Source organism: Nansenia antarctica (assembly GCF_963989245.1).
Source record: "Nansenia antarctica genome assembly, chromosome: 4".
NCBI lineage: Eukaryota > Metazoa > Chordata > Actinopteri > Argentiniformes > Microstomatidae > Nansenia > Nansenia antarctica.
Window position 1 is genome coordinate 17,839,462 of NC_137689.1, and position 22,995 is coordinate 17,862,456.

The 22,995-nt window shown below is 44.4% G+C and overlaps 3 protein-coding genes across 3 annotated transcripts in view; 2 read left to right on the forward strand and 1 right to left on the reverse strand.

The window, feature by feature from the left end:
* Positions 1-249: 249 nt before the first annotated feature.
* Positions 250-822, forward strand: LOC308156633 (transmembrane gamma-carboxyglutamic acid protein 3-like; the record flags this gene model as incomplete). The annotated part of the gene is made up of 1 exon (XM_080530020.1): positions 250-822. One exon carries the CDS (start codon positions 250-252, stop codon positions 820-822), a length of 573 nt encoding a protein of 190 aa, XP_080386146.1.
* Positions 823-7,750: 6,928 nt separating this feature from the next.
* LOC308155309 (mitochondrial fission factor homolog A-like) lies at positions 7,751-14,053 on the forward strand (the record flags this gene model as incomplete). Its single annotated transcript, XM_080528608.1, has 6 exons — positions 7,751-7,952; positions 8,395-8,507; positions 8,906-8,997; positions 10,626-10,709; positions 11,086-11,161; positions 11,958-14,053. 6 exons carry the CDS (start codon positions 7,751-7,753, stop codon positions 12,087-12,089), a joined length of 699 nt encoding a protein of 232 aa, XP_080384734.1. The 3' UTR covers positions 12,090-14,053.
* Positions 14,054-21,247: 7,194 nt separating this feature from the next.
* The window catches only part of tmem151a (transmembrane protein 151A), a gene marked incomplete at both ends in the record, with an annotated part of 4,790 nt that continues 3,042 nt past the window's right edge, over positions 21,248-22,995 (reverse strand). The window contains one exon of the mRNA XM_080528370.1: positions 21,248-22,903. Within this exon, the coding sequence (XP_080384496.1) occupies positions 21,248-22,903 (1,656 nt within the window). The remainder of the gene's footprint in view (positions 22,904-22,995) is intronic.

Below are 22,995 nucleotides of genomic sequence, written 5' to 3' on the forward strand. Positions count from 1 at the left end.
GTGTGGGTGTGTGTGTGTGTGTGTCATATTTAGTTTTGGTAGTGTGTGTGTGTGTGTGTGTGTGTGTGTGTGTGTGTGTGTGTGCGTGTGTGTGTGTGTGTGTGTGTGTGTGTGTGAGAGTGAGATATTGAGTTTTGATAATGTGTGTCTGTGTGTCATATTTAGTTTTGGTACTGTGTGTGTGTGTTTGTATCCGATATGGTCCAGAAGTGTCTTCACAGCCCTGTCCTCTCACCTCTCTCCCCCCAGATGGAGTTTTGGAAGACAAAAGAAGTGTACACGGTGAGGAGTAACTCTGAGGGTCGTTCGGAGCGCACAGACACCGTCTACATGGTGGTGCCACTCCTCGGTGTGGCCCTCCTCATCATCATCGCGCTCTTCCTCATCTGGCGGTGTCAGCTGCAGAAGGCCACGCGCCGGCGGCCCGCCTACACCCAGAACCGTTACCTGGCCAACAACCGCAACACCCGCAGCCTACCACGGATCCTCGTCCAACGGGACACGCCCTCTCATTCTGAGGTCTCCTCCCACCCGGAGCCCAGCTCACGGCCCATGGTCGTGGTGAGTGGTGTGGAGCGAGGGGCCGGAGGAGGGTCACTGGTTTGTGCCGCACCGGCCGATCCCACCCACCCGCTCCAGCAGAACACTCACGCGCTGTACGTCCAGGATTCCTCCATGTCAGTGGCCTCGCGCCTGTCCGGTGCCACACCGCCCCCTTCCTACGAGGAGGTGACGGGACACCTGGAGAGCAGCAGCGACGAGATCACGGCGCCCTACAGTGACCCTCCGCCCAAATACGAGGAGATCGTCAAGGAGAAGTGAGCGGAGAGGCTGGGGCTCTGGCAGGTCCGTCTCTCCCCCTGTCTCTGCTCTCTGAGAGCTCAGCTAGCCACCTGTCCCCACGAACGCACTGTGGTTTCGGAGCGCCCGCTGTACCGCTGACTGCAACGGAGGTTGGCACTCAGGCGGACGGATCTGTGCAACACGTTGGACCTTGTTCTAGAGTTATCTTGCCAACGTCTGGCAAAAGTGTGTTTGCGTTTATGCATCAGTGTTTTCACTGTACTCTGAATGTGGTGGTCATACTGTAGTAGTGTGCCTGCAGTGAAGTGTTAATACTGTCTATTGCTCAATTGCTGTGCAGTTGGACCACCTTCGACACCAGCTGTGTAAGTAAGTCACTTTGCCGAAAAACAATCTTTGCGTTTACACTGCCTGCTACACTTCCTCACTAAAAGCAACACTCCCCTCCTGCTCGAAAACATGCCTCGAAAACGTGCCAGCCACGGCCTTATCACGATGGGTGAGCTGAGAAAAGGAATAAAAGAATGTTGCCACGTTCCCCTCCACCATGGGAGGGAAAGGTGTGTACTGCTCTGTGTCGTCAGAGAAGGCTGCTGGAGGTAGAAATCAGAGGACGGGCTTATTGGTATGCATGGAATGGAATCAGTCACATACCATTCCTCATTCCATGCCATGCCTTACAATGAGCCTGTCCTCCGATTTCTACCCCTACCAGCCGCCACTGGTATAGATATGTTTACCGAAGGAGATGCCGGAGTTCATAGTGTTGCTCCCTCCAGACTTGTGCCATGATAGAAGTGGTAGTGGATAGTAGAGGAGAGTGTATTTGCCAAATGTGCACTGATGATTACCTGGACTACCTTATCATGACGATGAAACTAACACAGCGAACCAACTGAGATCTATCTCTTTATCCTTTTCAAATGAATCTAATGTGCTGTCGGCCTTCTCCTGTTGCAACCTCTGATTGAGTTAAGAAATGTATAGTGACATCAAGTGCAAGATGAGAAGTACAGGTTCTGTCCGAAAATTAGATCAGGAAGAGATGGAGCCATTTTCATTTTTGGCAAATGAGGACATGCAATTATGAGGTAATTACCCTCACACTAGATGTGTGTAGTCGTCGGGGTTGCTGTTATTGACTAGATGTAATTTCTTCAAGATTTCCCCACTAGATATAATCTCTCTCTCTCTCTCTCTCTCTCTCTCTCTCTCTCTCTCTCTCTCTCTCTCTCTCTCTCTCTCTGTCTCCCTCCCTCTCTCTCTCTCTCTCTCTCTCACACACACACACACACATACACTATATGGACAAAAGTATCTAGACACAATTATCGTCTGGGGCTGTATTCATGGTTTGGGCTAGGCCCCTTAGTTCCAGTGAAGGGAAATCTTAATGCTACAGCATACCATTGCGATTTTAGAGAATTGTATGCTTCCAACTTTGTGGCAACAGTTTGGGGAAGGCCCTTTCCAGTTTCAGCATGACAATGCCCGCATACACAAAGTGAGGTCCATAATGAGTGCCGAGTTTGGTCTGGAAGAACTTGACTGGCCTGCAGCTCTGACCTCAACCCCATCGAACACCTTTGGGATGAATTGGAACGCCGACTGCGAGCCAGCCCTCCTCGCCCAACATCAGGGCCCGACCTCATTAATGCTCTTGTGGCTGAATGGGAGCAAATCCCCACGACCAAATTCTAAAATCTAGTAGAAAGTCTTCCCAGAAGAGTGGAAGCTGTTATAGCAGCAAAGGTGGGACCAACTCCATATTAATGCCCATGGTTTTGGAATGAGAAGTTCAACAAGCACATGTGAGTGATGTTTGGGTGTCCCAATACTTTTGTCCATATAGTATACTTACACATACACAAAGCACAACCAATAGCTCACACTACATTCCAATCAACACTCAGACTACAGTATCTTTCTTAAAGCTGCAGAATGAATTGTACAGTACAGTGCTGGCTTCAGTAACGCTGTCCTTTTACTGTTTACAATGGTTACTTTCATTTTTCTTAAAAAAGAAAATCACGATAGAGTTAGTACAATTCCATGGCTTTAACCTGACCATGTGTGATATGGTGCCATTGCTCTGCTTGCCACTAGTGTTTCTTGTTGACTCCTTTTGCCTTTTTACTGCTTTTTCAACATTTTGCAGATATTCAGACAATATAAGTTCTGCTAGCCAACGATCCACCATTAAATGCAACAGAGGTAGCATTATCTGCTCAGGTTTACCTAAACATACTGCTGAAAACAACTGCAGTCTAACGTTACACTACTACACTGCCAATGACTGCAAAATTAGAGATAATATGGACCTGAATATCCATCTTGTTACAGAGGAGAGGAATGGCCAAGGGCAGAGAGACCTCTGAGATTCCCTCTGGCTGGGGCTATTGTTTGGCTAGCACTTATCGATCCTGGTGAAAGGGTAGCTGGGTAGCTAGCTGCTGAAGCCCACCTTAGAGCCAAGCTAGCCGTGGTTGCTGCTGCTGATGTGAGCGCTGTCTGTTTCTGGTGATGCTAACACCGTCTGCCTCCTGACTGACTCGTCCTAAGTACCTTTGAGGAGCATGTCCTCCTGTCTCCTGGGTCTCTTCTCACCACCGCCCCCCACCCTCTCCCCTGTGCTGGGCTCGGATTGATCCTGTCCCAGCCCACTCTGACAGGCTGTCTCTGTGATGACAGAGTACTGGCCGTTAGGGGAGTGTGGCAAGGCCCCAGAGCAGAGCCACATTCCACCCTCCTGTCCTCTCCTCTCCTCAGCCCCGACACTGAATGGACTCTGGATGCTATGTGTCAACAGAAAAAGGCTTCATGTGTCATTGGGGCTGTTTTGTGCAAGTTGACACTTGTGAGTATAGCCCATTAGTTGTGATGCTCTTGTGTGTTGGGAAAGAAAAATGATTTTGGTAATGTACAGTATGTGAGTTAGATTGTGTAGGTGTGAATGTGTGTGAAGATGCAAGCTTGTTTGTTTTTATTCCAACACTTACGAAATGATTTGTTTTCATGGTTTATCACATATTGGTTGAAGTGAACTGTGCCAAAGCAGCCATTATCTAATTCTCTGTAGTCTTCCTATCAACTGCAGAAATCATATTCACCATTTCCAATTCCCCCAAGCTAAATCACATTGTGTTTTGTTTTTTTGTGTTTCTTTTAAATAATTGTATCTGTTTCATTCAACTTTATTCGTTATTCATTTGATATGCTTTTATGGACTATTGAAATACTTTTCATTATGGATGTATTGACTGGACTGGAGTTGCGGACTCTCATTTGTTTGATGTTGGTCATTCTTATTAAGCAGTATTGATTCAAAGGCTCTTTATACAGACATTTACTCTGATGTAGTTACATAAGATCCATATTCATGTGATATATGATATTACTGTATATGTGTCACCTGTATTTGTGCTAAAACATTCCCCAAACAACACTAGATAACATTCACCTCACTAAAGAATTACTCGCAAACATAATGGGTAAGTTCTTTTCTATATCTATATATTCATTGTATGTATATATACATATATATAAATATATGGCACACTCCAGTTGATGTTTTATAATGGTTTTAATTGATGCATGAATGTCTGTAATTTGTCACGATCAGTAGTGAAGAAGTGACCACTTTTGTGAATCTGTTTAAGTGCAGGTAAACCAAACGCGACATGCCATATGTGTGTGTGTTTAATGAATTCAGATTTGAAGACATAGAAATATGAGATGTGGAAATGGCTGTGCACTATGAGACTATGTTATTGGTTGTGTTGCTAGAGAGAAATCATCCCAAAGAGAAAACAAACACAGCTTGCAGCTCCTCATGTTTCTTCTGTTTCCTTGAATCAGTGACTAACAAAAGAAGTCCATGTTGTGTCTCTCTGGGGGCTTTACACTATCAACCTGAACCTATACTGTGCTGGCACTGATATTTTCCTTTCACATTGTCCTTTCCAGCACTGTTTCAACAACTATGGTGAATGTGTGACTAGGCCAGCCCAGAACAGCTCAGCTCAGTTTGGCTCTGTAGTGAGTGTTCTCTTCACTGGTGGTCTATCCTGTCTGTCCTCATTTCTACTCAGATTAACATGTTTGGCTGCAGCAAAAATAGCTTCCAGTAAGAGTGGCTTTTAGGAGAATGTGGTATGTTGTTTAATTACAAACCATATACATGAAGTATCAACCATATACATGAAGTATAAATATTAAGTAAACAAAAACTTAGCAACAACAAAAAACAAATCTCATAAACATGTGATGTCACATAAGCATAAACCATAGCCTGGCTGGCCCCTTCCGCTTTTCCTTCTTTGGTTTATTAGAGGAATTATTGAAATGTCCAAAAATGTACAGATACTCTCTCTTTCTCTCTCATACCTCCTTGTTTTGTGTTTGTTTTTCACCAAAGCAGCATTACCATACAATCTGACTCTGGATCCCAATGTTCAATATAAACCACGTAGGTCTAACAGGTACTACGTCTATGTCATACAATGCAGTATTTGGTATATTAGGACTCTGTATCCAGTATTATTTTAATCTTTAAGGGGTCACTGAATCTCATTGAGTTGCCTGGCATCTGCATTTAACTGACACCCACCTGGATTAAGTGGTGGGTCCAACTAATCCACACAGCAGGAAAAGTTACAACATTTGTAACAATGACAAATCAAACTGCCTAATCATTTGTTAGCTAAATACATAGCTAGTACAGTCTCTCTGAGTCTGTAGTGTTGGAAATGTTCCAAAATGTACTTTGGTTTGTGTGTGTTTTACCAATGCTGCATTACCATACAGTCTGTCTCTTGGTCTATATAGTATGCTTCCTCCTAGTTCTTTTAAGATGTGAATATTGAGGCCAGTGTGAGAGGAGAGGGTGACATGTGAGGGTGTTGATCATCTTATGAGACCCAATGGAGATGATGCTCCTCCTTATGGACTAGGAGTTAGTTAAATGGATGCTGTTAACCCAATTTTCAATACAAACCCTGTAGTCTACAGTTAGTATTAAACTATGTCATACGCCAAAAAGAAATGTGTTCAGTATTTGCTATACTATTTGGTATACTAAGACTCAAGTATTATTTCAAGCATTGTTTCAAATCAGCTGAAACGGTGAACATATTTGTTTATATCATTGAATTGTCAGATCAGAGAGGGAAGTATCATCAGATGGAGTGGGAATAATTCCCTCTTCACCTTTCATTATTATCCTCTTTATGGATGACATCCTAAATCCACAAATCACAATATACTGTACTAAGTGCCAAATTTCTCTCTTTCTCTTGTTTGTAAAGCACTGATGATTACTTTGATTAATATATTAAATTGCGTTTATCCATATGTTTGTCTGTTTGTTTATGTTTTGGGGATGTTATTAACTGTTTTGTTTAGTCAGTAAGTTACAATTATTACATTTTGTGAAGGTATATAGTGTATTAACTGCACAGACATAAAGAGATACAAAGAATCAACTAACGACAACAATAATATATCAACATAATGTAATACTCAGGGGGGTGTAGGCAGAACATTGATGCATGTTGTTGCTGCATTGTGTTTATTTAGGTGAATACTAGATTCCATGTGTTTATGCCTTCATTGTAAACAGTCTATTCAGCCAGTGCAGTGCACCACATGAAACAAGTGTCAATCCATCCAGCTTGGATGTGTGTTTCCGTGAGAACTCTTCTCTTGCTACTGGTTGATTTTGTGGGGGGTTTTGCGCTTGACCGGTGACATGTTAAACCCCCAGTCACGTGACTGAGCAGTAAGCAGAGCGCACTGAATCATTGGTCCGCTGTGAGCATTGCGAAGGTTAGTCATTGGTCCGCTGTGAGCATTGCGAAGGTTAGTCATTGGTCCGCTGTGAGCATTGAGAAGGTTAGTCATTGGTCCGCTGTGAGCATTTTCGAAGGTTAGTCATTGGTCCGCTGTGAGCATTGAGAAGGTTAGTCATTGGTCCGCTGTGAGCATTGAGAAGGTTAGTCATTGGTCCGCTGTGAGCATTGAGAAGGTTAGTCATTGGTCCGCTGTGAGCATTGAGAAGGTTAGTGTGGCTAGTAAGCTACTAGGGCTAGCAACCGATAGTGTCAACTATGTAACGTTGGAATACGCTTTATGAACAGTTTTTCCATATATAAAGTTGATTATATAATGTGTTAGCTAACCTAATTTGTGCAGCAGTAGTTCGCAACTTCGCATGCTAACTCTGACAAGGTTACAAGCCCGTTATCGCTAACATTAATAGCTAACAGTTAGCTTGTTAGCTAAGCCCAGTTTGACCTGTGCTAAGGGGGTCTAGCTACAGTAGTCTACTCATCAGCCTTCAGGTTTGTAAACTTAGTTTTTTGTACGAACACGAATGTAAATGTAAGATTGTCTAGGAGGTGTGATCACGAAGAACAGCGTTAGTCTCGAGTGGATGAGTTGTTGGTTCTTGGATGTGTGTGTGTGCAACAAGTTGCTATCCTGTTGACAGCTGATCCACAGAACATAAATAGTTATATGCGTGCCGACAAACAATTCCTAAAAGCAAATGTTTTATACCTATAAAGAGGTTTAACTACATGCTCTGGGACATCAGACATACTGATGATAGTTTGTGAGATAACTAAGGAGGCTATATATAAACTAGCTGTCTTGACAACAAAACCCTTTGGACACTTATTTATGACTTTCAAAAACTTTTTAACCAATCTTCACAAGTGGTCACTTCCATCTCGTTGAGCTGCCTGACATCTGCATTTAGTTGACACCCTCTGGATTAAGTGGTATATTCAGCTGTTCCTCACAGTAGGAACAACTACTCTGGCTGGGTGTTAGTGAGTTGCTGAAGAAGAGAATAGAGATTCGTAGCTTGGTTACTGGCTAGTTATTGTTATGTGTTATTCACCGTTGACACCTCATGTTCCACTACAGGTACAAGGCCGGGACAATGGCCTCCCCAGCCTTCATGGGTGATGGGTCTCAGCTAAGCCGTGACTCAGTCTTCACAGAGTCCATCAACCAGAAGATGCGTGTCCCGGAGCGGCTGAGAGTGGGACCAAGACAGCAGGGGGGGGCGGAGGACAGCCAGAGGCCAGTAGGCCCTCCGCCCGCCTACAGCATGCACATCCCGGACAGGCTGTCTTACACAGGTGGGTGCACTATGCCTGGTCCTCTCAGATCTGTTAGTGGTGTTGTCCAACTTGTATTGGGTTAATAGCATAAACAGATCTGGGGTGACCAGGCTAGGTGCAGGATTGAAGGTAGCCGGACTGAATGTCAGTGATATGATAAGAGACAGAAACCGATGTTGGCCAGAACACTTCTTTTCCTCAGTACTCAAGTCACCATTTTATCCTCAGTCAGGGAGCTATTATGGGATGTCAGATCCAGTAGCCTAATTCCAGACTGGCTGTGGCCCCATAGACTGTGCTGCCAAGCTATATATATCTGTATATTATATCTGTCTTCCTCTTAGCCTTGTTACAAGACTTTTGTTACAGCAAGCGATACCTTCCTTTATGTCAGTTATTTGCATGTTTTAGGTACAATGATGACTATTGGATTGATCAGTATTGTCAACAATGTCAACAGATGCTCCAGATATGAACCCCAGACCCCAGTTCACCCCCACCAAGCACAGCTCCTCCATCCCCTGGGACTCCCAGCGTGGAGCCTGGGACAGAGACACTAGGGAACCGGTTCAGGTAATATGGGATCTGAGACCAGAGCTTTTGTTTTGGCCCATATAAACAGATGATTCTGAGTTGATTTTGGTTAAGGGTCAGACACACACTGTAGACATGAATCAGCAGCACAACGTTACAGTCTTGCTGGTTCCATCACTCCCTCTACATGCTTTGAAGACATATGAACTGTTAGACTTCCCTGTTAATGAAACTTATATGAGCCTAAAATGAGTGAGTTATATGAGCCTAAAATGAGTGAGTTGTGGCTATCTTCTGTAAATGTGATTAAAACAGTATAACCAATTATCTATTATTTTTCTCTCTCTCTCTCTCTCTCTCTCTCTCTCTCTCTCTCTCTCTCTCTCTCTCTCTCTCTCTCTCTCTCTCTCTCTCTCTCTCTCTCTCTCTCGTGACAGAGTCCCCTGCGGAGGTCCTACAGTGACACGTTTGGTAGGAGCCCTCCTAGTACCCCCGGCCACGCTAGACAGCCACCGTACACTCCGTCCTCGTGAGTAGAACACGCATTTCCCAAAGCACGACTCGCTACCAAACCCTAAGGCTGCATCTCAATAGATAAGTTGAGATTCCTTTCCATGTCCCCTTCCTTTGATCAGCTGCCTTAAATTATTGAGATGCACCCTATGATCTCCACAATCTCCTTGGGTGATTCGCAGGGACCATAGTGATCTACAGAAGCCCTGGTTTTGGTTAGACTTGGTACTTATGGGGGTGATTTCACAGACAATGCATAAGCCTAGTCCTGCACTTAATCACACTTTCAATGTAAAATCTCCATTGAAGATGCTTTTTTGTCTAGGAGCCTTGTCTGTGAAACCGCCCCTTGAGTGCTCATCACTTATGTGGTGGCTTGAGTCAGAGAATGGACCAGTGAACAATGTTTTGTCATTGACTTAAACGTGTAAAAGAAGGCTTGACCTATAGGATCCCTTGCCCATTATCCTTTTTTCCTTTCAGTTTCATAATGCAATGCTTTCTGCTTTCCAAGCCAGCCTCCCCTTTAACCCTGGAGCTTTTCAGAAAGTCATAATGGGAATATTGAGTTGTCAGCTTGGGACATTCTGTACCGTTCAACGGCCTACACATGCAGCCTTCACCTCCTCTTGCTACTAACCTGTGTGACCAGCAGAGGGAGACAAACATTGGGTTGGTTCTTCTCATCTAGATTCTCCTCATATGTAGGTCAGTGTTATATTTGAGAACATCCAAGCAGAGAGTCAGTGACTGAGGCATGTGAGTTATTTGGATCGATGGCATCACCGCTACACCACACGTCCCATCATCATAACCATTCTGTCCCTCTCTTGTCTGTATGTCTGTCCTCTGTCTTGTGGTGACCCTCTCCACTCCACCCCTCCATGCCTGTTGTCCAGTAGTCGCAGTGCAGGACACCCGCCCCAGTATGTTGCTGCTGCTGACCCCCAGCCCGTATCCATGGAACCCTCTGCCATCCCCCCCAGCTTCCTGTCCCCACAGACCGTGCTCCAGGCCGCCAAACAGTTGGGCCAGCAGGCATCACAGCGCCTCCTGCAGGCTGTAACTCAGAAATACAGGTCCAGGTGACAGTCCTATGCACATCCCCACCTAACCTCCCTGTCTGTCTGTTACGGCTTGACCCGGGTGTCCTCAGTGACATGACCTGGATGTCCTTAAGTGGCTGGAGGTAGAAGTTGTCTTTAATCACAGATCTAGGATCAGATTGGCCTATCCTTAATCCTGCACCCCGTACCTTGTGGGCACCTGGCCACTTATTCAGTGGTGGCTTACCTCCCTCCGTTCCTAACACGCTTGGGCTTGCGTTTTTGTGTGACGCCTCATTATGTTCTTTGCAAGGCTTATTCGCTTCATTATTTGCTTGATCGTTTTTTCTCCACAAATGGCTTCTGCTTCTAACCAGCCGCGTTCGTCTGTGCTCAGATGTAGCATAATGCTTGCTGGAATAACCTGTGGGTGGATTCTTGCTCCGAACACCGCTTGCCATCATTGCTTGCCACTCATCTGTGCTGTGCTCTAGCTACACAGGGGCTCCTTTTGGTTTCTCTTATTGTGTCCCTATTGGTGACCTGGCATGTTTCGAAGGCCTGTATATAGAATGTGGTCTCTCTCCCTGGTCTAAAGGTTCAGCCATCCTGAACACCCCCCAGCTGCCGTGGCCGAGCCCCCCGCCCCTATGCACGCTGTTGCAGAACCAAGCAGGAAAAGGTGACTGGATACTAGTCAATCAAGGAAACGGAATCTTCTTTGGAGCAACTGACCCAGTCAAACGTTGAAAGACACTGACCCCACGGAGATGTTGTTACCACTACTTTTGACGCCATGTTGCGTGTGCTGTGTTTGGATGGAGGTTTGATGGAGGATTTATAAAGTGTTTCTTTTAGCCTGTATGATCTCCAGTACATTGGCCTTTCTATAGGTCCTTTCACTTGCAATGTTTAATTTAGAATCCAGATAAATGATCCTTAGGTGTGTTTGTTGTTCAAGGCAGTCCTATTCTTCTCTAACCTCCCCTTTCTGTCTGTGTGTGTGTGTGTGTGTGTGTGTGTGTGTGTGTGTGTGTGTGTGTGTGTCTGGTTGTCAGTGCCATGCAGGATTCCTGGCTGAACCCTGAGGAGGATGGCGGGGCGGCCGTGGAGTTCATTGTGCTCAGGAGACAGGTCAGCAGACAGTCCTGTATCATCCTCCCTCCCTCATTCTCCTTTTATACTCATTACAGCCTTGTTCATCATTTACCGTCCGTGCTCCTATGGACCAACATACAGTCAGCTGTGTTTGGTCTAGGGGTGGGCATCAATTATCAACAATCGATAATTGATTGATAAGGATCTTGGTCGATCACAAAATATTTTGCTCGATAATCATTAATAAATTGAGTGGAAATTAGTTTGTCCACGTTATGTGTGAGAAATGAACTTTGCATTTGCCTTCGCATTGAATATCGCAACGCAGTACGGCATGATGCAACAAGTTCCCGTACGTTAGCCAGCAGAGCAAGCTCGGACATGGCGAAGCGAGCGAAACGAAGCTTGGTGTGGGAGCATTTTGATCTAAAAGGCGACGCCGCTCATTGCAAACACTGCGCAGTGACATATAAATACAACACAACGACGACCCTGATGAAATACCACCTGCAAACAGTACATCCGACCCTGATTGCTCCTTCGCTACCTTCTCAGCCCTCCATCACGTCTCATCTAATACGCTTATCAATTAATCGATAATTGATCGTTAATTCTTGTGATTATCGAAAAAGATTTTTTTATCGTTTGCCCAGCCCTAGTTTGGTCCCACTCAAAAGGAGAGCAACCTATGTTACTGTCGTAAAGTAGTGAGTGTCTAGTGGGAACTAGAATCTACTTCTTTTCACCTTTATTTTGCTCATCTTCTGTTCATGCTGAAGAACAGTAAAGGAGAGTGAAGAGACTCATGTTGAAGTGTTGTTCTCCTGTCTAGGTGGTGAAAATGAGCCGTCGTCTGGCCGGGCTGGAGAGACAGAACGCTGAGCGCAGACAGACAGAGCTGGTCCTCTTCTCCCTCCTCCTCTCTGCCTGCCTACTGAACGGCTGGCTCTGGATACGCAGATAACACACACACACACGTGCGCTAACCCCCGTCCTCTCCCTGACAGCACACACACACACACACACACACACACACACACACGCTAACCCCCATCCTCTCCCTGCCAGCACACGCACACACACACGCACGTACACACACACACACACACACACACACACACACACACTACCCCCCGTCCTCCCCCTGGCAACACACACACACACACACACACACACAGCCCAACCAGCCCACCCCCAAATAGCCCATTCGCCTGCACTTGCTACCAGTTCCTATAAACACATCTGTTTTAAACCATGTGAGAACTGTTACATTTGCCTCAACCTGTTAGACAATGCACTTGTTTAGGTGAAGAAACTGGATAGGACAGGATTGAACAGAACGTCACATGGTAGGAAAGGAGGAAGGTGTGTTATGGAGATAGATTAATGCCAATATTATTATTATTATACTCACAAATGTGTACCCTGATCCATAAACAAAAAACACTAAGGTCAAGTGTAATGTACTATCCACACACACACACACCTTTTGATATGTTGTTTTAAACCATCCTTTTAATATATGCAAAAATGATTTGTAAATATGGCTTTGTGAATAAATGTTCTTACACATGCAAATATATATGCGCAAACATTGAATAATTTTCCAGACAGATTTATCCATTTCCACATTTATGTTTGACAGAGACTTTCGGCTATATTTCCTTGATAGTATAACATATCCAATATTGATAATCTGACTCCAATGTAATTATCAGTATGTACAAAGAATTGTTGAGTCTGCTTATTTAGTGCAAGAAAGGTCAAATATAATGAATCAAATGAGGCTTTAATAATACTGTATAGTTTTACTTTATTTTTTATTTTTTTTACTTTACTTCACCTCAAGACATTCCACAGAGCTCACAGCCATTTCCCTTCTGGAAAGAAGATTGGGGTACAATTGAAATTGTCCTCTTCCAATTTCATTGCACCACTTTAGCATTAGAACTGTCATATCTGCATTTGCGGATCAAATTAAGTGATTCCCAAATGACATCTTCATTTAACTATAACGTCTTGGCGGAAGCTGTAGGCTAGAAAGGCTTCTGCAAAGCATGGTTTCTCTTTGACTTGGTATATTCCAGATGTGAATTAAGCTAACCTGTTTATTTAATTAAGAAAATGTTTTATTCAGTACAATATAATATTATTCAGTACAATATAATTAGTCCACAGTGAACCTTTCATAGGTAACAGCTTAACAGGCCAATTAAACACTGGAAAATGTCTTGACCTACATTTAACATGTGAGGAAATAAAAGTAGGGAATTCCACCTGAGAATTTCTAGAACTAACTGCACCTTCTCAGACTGGTGCATCGCAGTGAGGTAACCATGACAACTGACACAGTGACAGGGTTGAGCAAAGATTTTATAGTTGAATGGAGATAGCCAACTAAGATTTGTTTGTAAGTAATTTCTCCATGAACATGCAGAATGTTTGTGCCAAAATTCTTTAAACAAAAGGAAACACACCCACAGATGTAATCTAGTCTGCAAATGATTTGACAGTTCTAACGCTGAATGTAATATTTTTGGAAAGATGTTTGTCACTGCTTTCATTTTTATATTTGTTTGCAAATGTAAGAGCATTTATTCACAGTATATATTTATTTACAATAATATTGTCATTAATCTATCTCTATAGTGTGTATATGCATTGATCTTCATTCACATAGAAAATGGTTCTGGGGGTGTGACGAAGGTGATGAGGGTCAGAAGCTTGCAGGGGTCACATGTATTGACTATTGATTGTCACGGGGGAGGCAGCCCAGTGAATCATTGATCCCTGTAATACCGTATTTGCACTAAGGATTGTCTGTCTCTGACCTGAACAGCTGGCCTTACCTTGACTGGGGGTGATCGATAGGAAACAATGATGTTGCTGAGTTGCTGCTTGCTGCATTCTTATGAGTGAATACGATTGGTTAACCACATGATACTGTATGATGTCATTGGTCAAAACAATACAGTATGTGTGTGTTTACTTTTTAATTGATTACAATCTGAAGTCATCTTAATGAAGGACTTGGAAATGATCAATAATAAAGGATGAGATGATGGATGTTCATGGAGTATGATGTGTTTTTATTGAAAAGACAGGTACAGACAGATACAAAAGCAGCAGACAAGACAGGTGTCTGGGAGAAAGTCAGCCAAGGATCAGCCATTTCACATCATATTTATCATATTAAAACATAACTAGTTTTGGGTTTCAAATGTGAGCTGTTTACATCCGTTTCTTGCAGGATATGAAGTCACATGCAGATCTGAGACCTTGACCAAATAACAGGCCACTTCTTCTCCCTGGGTTATCTTGCCCTGTGTCAGGCTCTGTGGATCACAAACTCTCTTGGTCCCAGGAGATAACATTAAGGAGTAAAACTCTTCTCTAATTAATGCTGGACACCTGCGTGTGACTTCACAGACAGAGACTGTGCTGTTATCAACGGTTCACTACATGAACTCCGAATTGGAATAACAGTTGATTAGTAAATTGATTATCCAAACCAATTTAGAATTACAATCCGCCCCCTAATTCAATCAATATACACTCAACACACACAAACACCTCTTGTCCTCGTAATCCACTTCTCTTTATTACTCTATTACCTCACGTGACCTTAGGTTACTGGATACACAAGCTCCCTCAACTTTAACCCTTAATCCCTTGAACCAACCCAGCCAATCACTATTGGTATCCTCATTATCTACCCCCACAGCCAACCCTGGTAAGTCCGAAGGCCGACAGGTCCAATCTCTTGGGTATCCTTGATCACCCCGATCCTCCCAGCCAGTCACATTACTCCTGTAGAAAGACAGGTCCAACCTCTGTTGCACTGGCACGTGATCAATCTTTCGATTCTTTCTTTTTGCTACCCAGGATCAGATCTATCTGGGTGGATCAGAGAAAGAATAGGGATCATTCTGGTCCAGATTAAATGTTTTGAACGACTGGGCCCTGAGTACAAGATAATGCTTTTATTGACAAAACAGGTGCAGACACAGCATACAGGTACCTGGGAGAAAGTTCTGGATCAGACATTTCTCAAAATATAATTCTCCTTTGCATTCACGGTTATACCTGGTTCTATGTCAGATTTGGTGTTGCACTGCTTGGTATTTTCTTATGGGAGGAATCAAAATCAGCCTATCATATTAGAAGAACAGGTTTTGTGTTTCAAATCAACAGTGAGCTGGACACCTGCATATGACTTTACACTCACAAAGAGACTGTTCTGTTATCATCTGTCCCTACCATTCACACTCATCTGCCCCCCTCCCCTCTCTGGAAGAGCTGTACAACACACGCTGTCTCAGGAAGGCCTCCAAGATCTCCAGGGACCCAACCCACCCTGGGTACGAACACTTTACCCGGCTGCCCTCGAAAAGGCGGTTCAGGACCATGGCCGCAAGGACAAACAGACTGAAGAACAGCTTCTACCCCAGGGCCGTCCAGGCCCTGAACACAGCAAAGACCTAGGTTCTGGGCCCTGGACAGTCTGGACGGATTGATGGCAGCTGCTGGACTGAAAAAATCAGGTGTAGTGCTGAGGCACAAATATGTACATTTCAAGCCTGCAAACTGCGACACTTTAAATAAATGTGCAATAACACTATGTGCAATATGACAACCCTAGTCGTCTATCTGTACAGTATAGTATAGTGGATAGTGTACATAGCCTTTATTTATGTAAACCAGCTCCTTCCCTTCTTGTGTTTTTTAAAGTGTTTTTTTTAAGTTTTTTCTTTCTTTCCTAACACCAGGGGAGCCACCCCTCCTAAATTTCGTTGTTTGGTACCTGTACTGTAGCAATGACAATAAAGACCATTCATTCATTCATTCATTCGTTCATTCATTCATTCATTCATTCACACTCATCTGTCCCTACCATTCACACTCACCTGTCCCTACCATTCACACACATCTGTCTCTACCATTCACACACTCACCTGTCCCTACCATCCACACTCACCTGTCCCTATCATTCACACTCATCTGTCCCTATCATTCACACTCATCTGTCCCTACCATTCACACTAACCTGTCCCTATCATTCACACTCACCTATTCCTACCATTCACACTAACCTGTCCCTACCATTCACACTCATCTGTCCCTACCATTCACACTGACCTATTCCTACCATCCACACTCACCTATTCCTACTATTCACACACTCACCTGTCCCTACCATTCACACTCACCTATTCCTACCATTCACACACTCATCTGTCCCTACCATCCACACTCATCTGTCTCTACCATTCACACTGACCTATTCCTACCATCCACACTCACCTATTCCTACCATTCACACTCACCTATTTCTACCATTCACACTCACCTATTCCTACCATTCACACTCTCACCTGTCCCGACATTCACACACTCATCTGTCCCGACATTCACACTCTCATCTGTCCCGACATTCACACTCTCATCTGTCCCTACATTCACACTCTCACCTGACCCTCCTCTCACCTTGTATCCATCTCCACTCAGCCCTCCTCCTCAGTACTTATCCTTCCCTCAGTCTTCTCCCTGCTCCAGCAGTCTGCGCAGGTTGGACATGCTGCATAGTTTCGCTCTGCTCCCGTAGGCCCTGCCCCTCCTCTCTCAGCCGTGCCGTCACCAGGGCCAGCTGAGCGGTCCTCTGCAGCCGCATAGCCCCCCAGAGCAGGTTCTCCATCAAAGGTTAAGAGAGGGAATGAGTGTAGTGTTCAGGAGAGTGTAAAAGGTGGGAAGGATAGTAGGACAGTAAAGGAAGTGGAAAGGAGGAGGAAAGTATAATATAGAATGAATAATTTGTCATAGCACACAATATAATCTCACTCAACATAAGTAATGCACTAATCACCCAACATTCCTCCCTGACAGCAGACACCCAAGTACACTGAACTACAGCGTAGTTATATATGTTGACATTGCTTCAAAAGGCACTAAAACTGCTAATAAAGACACCCGCATCTGGCCTGATTCATTAGCCCCGCAGACATGCTTAAGCAGCTTACTGTGGAGCTTTGCTCTTCCTACTGTCTTTTCAAGTGGTTACAGAATTCCATGACACTGAATTACCAAAGTTGTTTCGACATTACATTAGTCATGATGCTCTTATTTGAGCTTGTGCTCTGATTTATAAAAAGCATTTTGCTCTGACATATTAAACAAACGAAACAAAGCGCACACACACTCACACTCATTTATGGGATAGGCTACTTACCACAATCTGAACCTCAAGTCTTCCATTGAACATGTACAGCACTACACTTGATCCTTCTCTCCTCTGAACTTGGGTTGTTTACAGCTCTCATGCATTTGTTATGCTGTCTCTCCTTGGTCATATGACAGGTGCTTAGCCCAGCTTTTAGCAGGAGGGAGGGAGGGTGTTCGCCAAATAAATGAGGCTAGGTAATTTAGCTAGCATGTGGGCGTATTGTCATGCATAAACATAACTTGAATCTATTGATTTAATCTTAATAAAATTAATCTCTCCGCTTATCAAATACAATGTAGAGCTGTTCCTATTCTTGTCACTAGGTGGGGCCATGGTATCATTTGCCATTGGCCTATTGTTGTACCGTGTGGTACTATTAGAAGTACTCAGTCATTTCTTGTACAACATTAAAACCATGATCAATCAAATAATCCATCATAATACATAACATTGGAAATTGAAAACGTGCATCGATATATCAAGTCTTATTTTAATAGTGCTTCTGTACCACCACCATACTCATCATTAAAATCATTACCAACAATTTGAATTATATTTGTAACACAGCAGATACAGCAGAATGACCAACAGTAGGAGTAATTCCAACATGATGCGTTATTTTGTTTTCTGGGGACTGTATTGTGTCACTCTACACTCAGTACTGTACTGCTGAGCTTGACCATGTCAGTACATTCAAACATGTTTATGTTTACATTGTCAATCTTCGAAACGTCAGTTTTCCACTTTGCTTTTATTGATCCTTTAAAACTGTTTGTAGGTTGGCTACTTGTGCTTATGAACTTGTGCACCTACAGTATGTGTATTCTATGCTGATCTAGCAGTGCAAATGATTGCATGCTGGGTTGCCTGAGTGTCAGGGTTCGCAGACTATTGTTTTATGTTTATTTGTCTACTGTATCTGTAATTGTGTCCTGTTGTGCTCAGGCTAGAGTTGCTTAACTAGGCCTCATGTATGTGCATGAATTATCTTCATGCTAACCTAGAAGTAGATCGTAATAAACTATCTGCATAAAAGCCAATAGATACTGTAGAAAGAAATCCTTTGGAGAAAAAAAAATGGATAGGGAAGTCACAGGGAGTGTGTTCCACTAACGTTACTATTATATGCAAAAGTCTTTGGGAGAAATAAATATACAGTCATGGTCCAAAATATTGGCACCCCTGCACTTATGTCAGATAATGCTCCACTTCTCCCAGAAAATTGTTGCAATTACAAATGCTTTGGTATTCACATGTTTATTTGTTTTGTTTGCATTGGAACAACACAAAAAAGCAAAAGATTTAAAAAGCCAAATCAGATATCATTCCACACAGAACTCCAAAAATGGATTGGACAAAAGTATTATTATTATTATTATTATTATTATTATTATTATTATTATTAACTTAATTTGTGTTAGCACACCCTTTGGAAAGAAGAACTGAAATCAATCGCTTCCTGTACCCATGAATGAGTTTCTTACATATCTGTACTGGAAGAGTGGACCACTCTTCTTTTCCCAACTGCTCCAGGTCACTCACATTTGAAGGGTGCCTTCTCTCAACTGCTGTTTTGAGATCGTTCCACAGGTGTTCTATGTGATTTAGATCTGGACTCATTGCTGGCCACTTCAGAACTCTCCACCGCTTTGTCTTAAACCATTTCTGGGTGCTTATACTTTGGGTCATTGTCCTTCTGGAAGACCCATGACCTCTGATGGAGGAGACCCAGCTTTCTGACACTGGGTCCTATATTGCGCCCCAAAATTCTTTGGTAGTCTTCAGATTTTATGAAACCATGCACATGTATCAAGGCATCCAGTGCCAGAAGCAGCAAAGCAAACCCAAGACATCTGTGAACCTCCACCATATTTGACTGTAGGGGCCGTGTACTTTTCTTTGAAGGCCTCATTTCGTTTTCTGTAAACACTACAATGTGCCTTACCAAAAAGCTCTATTTTGGTCTCATCTGTCCACAGGACATTCTCCCACACAGGGGTCCTCCTGAGCCTCCTACCATAGTGTCCCATTTCATCCAGATTGTGACGGATAGTGCGAGCTGACACTGTTGTACCCTGTACACAAATTCCTATATGTGTCAAGCATAATGGCAATAAACGTTATCTGAATCTGAATCTGAAGTCTGCAGGTCAGCTTGAATTTATTCATTTAGTTTTTTATCCACCATTTCAACAATCCTTTGTTGCAATCTTTTTATATTTTTTCTCTTCTGTCCACGTCCAGGGAGGTTAGCTACAGCCATGGGCTGTAAACGTCTTGATGACATTGCACACAGTGTAAGCCTTGAGATTGTCCATGCTTTTCCACAGATTGTCCATGCTTTTCCACAGATTGTCCATGCTTTTTTTTCAAATCCTCTGACAATTCTTTGCTCTTCTTTCTTTTCTCCATGCTCAGTGTGGTACACACAGACACACAACACAAAGGTTGTCAACTTTTTTCCATTTTAATTGGTTGCAAGTGTGATTTCTATATTGCCAGCACCTGTACTTGCCGCAGTTGAGTTTTAATACAAATTAAAGGAGCATTACATGCTTGAAATACAATTTCTTACAATTTTGAAAAGGTGCCAATAATTTTGTCCAGTCCAGTTTTGGAGTTCTGTGGAATTATATCAGATTTGGCTTTTTTTCTCAGCTTTTTTGTGAGAGAGAGAGAGAGAGAGAGAGAGAGAGAGAGAGAGAGAGAGAGAGAGAGAGAGAGAGAGAGGGTGTGAGTTTGAGTGTGTGGGTGGGTGGGTGAGTTTATCTGATCCATTCTTGTCCATGATGTATTTTTACAACAGTGGGTATAACTGAGACATTTAGCAAAAAACCCTGCTTTATAAAAGTGGTGACAGAATGATAGTTTAAATGCAGACAGTAAGGAACAATAATCCATCCCTGTAATATCTCCTCATCCATCTCCATCCACCATACATTCCCCATGTTTGGGCAGAAATATAAAAGTGTGTCACAGTCCAGATGGCTGTTATCTATGATGGGCCCAGATGCTTTTGGAAGACAGGGAGTAACCAGGACAACCCTATGTAAATGTCTGGTGGGTCCACAAACTATCCATTGCTTTAATGTATTTCCTGATATGTATTCTTAACTCCTAAAGTTTCTAGCTATAAATGTATGGTCTTAGTTCAAACATGCCCATACTTAGCACTAAATGTCTATATATTTGATGTCATACAATATTTTAAGACACGGTTTGGAGCTGAGATATCTGTCTCATGCTATGCAATCATGTTGTGTCAAATGGAGAGCTGAATTGTTCACATAAGTCTCATTACTACTTTATCTTGGTTAAATGTTTTCATAACTTCAAATCTAAAATTAATCTACCGTAGTTTCATATGTATTCTGTCTGTGTGTGACATGAGTGAGCTCCAATTCAAACAGGGAGTTCTGTACGTTAAAGATAACCTCTCCAATCATCCTACGGCAGGTAGGCTAATTGAGAAATTAGTTCCCTTTTAATCTGTTCCCGTTAAAATAACCTCATACCTTACTGGCAACAGCAATACAGTTGATGTTAAGTATTAGGAATGATAAGAGAAGCTCCTTTTCATACATTTAAGGGAAAAGATACAAAGCCAATTTTCTTCATTGTTAACAGTGGAACACAATTATTCACCAGCATTCTCTGCTTATGGACACAAGCAACTAAATCAATGTAATTTCATCTACAGCAGCCCACTAATCCCTTTTCCCTACAGATTCCCACACACAGTAGACCTTGAGACAGCTTTCTTCCCCTCTCATTCTACGTCATTGCAACCGTCCACATTTGTCTTTCTCCGTCCTTTCTCTGCACCTTCCACTACTCTGACTCGATGTCATCTTGTGCAGATTTGCTTGAGAACTGCATGTCACCCGGACCAATCACAGGAGTTATCCTGCGTCAAGGTCTCCGCCTCCATGACAACTCTCCTCACCGTGGACGATCAACACAGGGAAGTGGAGTGCTTCCTGATAAGCAGGTGGTCTCTCTGTCACTCCGTCCCTGACATCCACCCTGACTCTCTCTATGTCTGGATCTCTATCCTCCTCCAGCTGTATACTGTTCTCGTCATCGTCATATCCGTCTCCCACCAGGACCCCTCTGGCCTCCTCGTTCGCCCGGCGGAGGCCCAGTCCCAGAAATCCACCGCCTCCCTCGTCAAGTCTTCCCCCCAGCCCACCACCAAGACTCCGGGAGTGAAACAGACAGGCCTGACGCACCGTGTGCAACCGCCCCAGGGAGAATCCACTGCGACTGATGGCTAGCCTTCCTCCTCCCAGCCTTCCCACAGTCCCACTTGGCAGAGAGCTAGCTCCCATGGCAACATTCCCCCGGACTCGTGAGGGGAGTGAGGAGCTGCTGGTAGACCTGCGGCAGCGTGGGCAGCTCTGGAGGACGTAGCTGGAATTCCGCCGGGTTGGGACACCTGCTGCTGCTGGAAAAGCTGTGGCAGTTGTGTTGGCAGTTGTGGTAAGGTCCATCAGCAAGGCTTCTGAGTAACTGGGCACCATCTGCTGGTTGCAGCGGATGTGCCACTCTAATTCCGTGATGTCTACTGTGTTGACTCTGGATATGACACGTAACCTAGGGCCCCCGCGTACCCCGCTCTGCATGCCTGGGCGGTAGTTGCCCATCTCAGTGTTGTCATTGTCATTGGCGTCGTCGTTCTCGCCAAACAGCTTCTCCACGTGATAGTGCACGTACGCAGTACGGTACTCCGCCACCACGCGAAGTGGCCAAGACAACAGCAGGGCGGAGGCCAGCCAGAACACACGCCGGCGAGAGAACCAGGGCTGCCGCGCGGGGTCGGGAAACGCCAGCATATGCTCGCGGAAGTCGACATTCTTCAGGTGCATGCCCTCACGTGCCTCCATGTAGTCGTCCAGACCCTCGTTATCTGCAAAGAAGCGTGCCCGCTGGGTGAGGTAGGCTGCCTCCGCGCGGGCGCAAGCAAAGCTGAAGCACTTGGTGAAACGAAGGCGGGTGGCCGGATGCTCCAGAAGACCGAGAAGGTCCTTGGAGACGTCCTTGACGCCGTGCCGAGCGTAGTCAAATTCAGAGCTGGCTGCGTGTGTGTTGACCCGCTCGTGATACACCTGTGTGGAGGTGTAAGCGTCGCCATTGCGATAGCGAGTCACCTGCCTTGTCCTTCGAACATAGTGGTAGCTGATGGCCTTCCACCAGATGCAGGGCATCGCCTGCTGGAGCCTCTGGACCCTGTCGTACACCTGGCTTATCTCCACTCGGGCCAGTGATGCCGTCTTGGAGTAGCAGTGCCAGCACTCCACCAGGTAGACGATGTAAAGCATGACCAGGAAGGCAACCGGGATGTAGATGTAGCCGTTGGAGCAAGGGCTGTCATGGTACAGGCGGGCACGGCCACCGTAGTAGAGTGCGTGGTCATCGGCAGCCATGACGGTGATGCGGTAGAGGGAGCACCATCCCAGCGTGCCGAAACAGCCGAACATTAGCAGTGTGAGGAGCAGGCACTTCCAGTGGGACTCTCGGCACAGGGACCCAGAGAGGGACTGTTTACTGGGACGTTGCTACAAGGGGTAAGGGAGAAGAGACAAGGTGTGGGTACAGGGGATAGTGGGTACAGGGGATAGTGGGACAGTGTTGTGTTTAAGTACAGGGA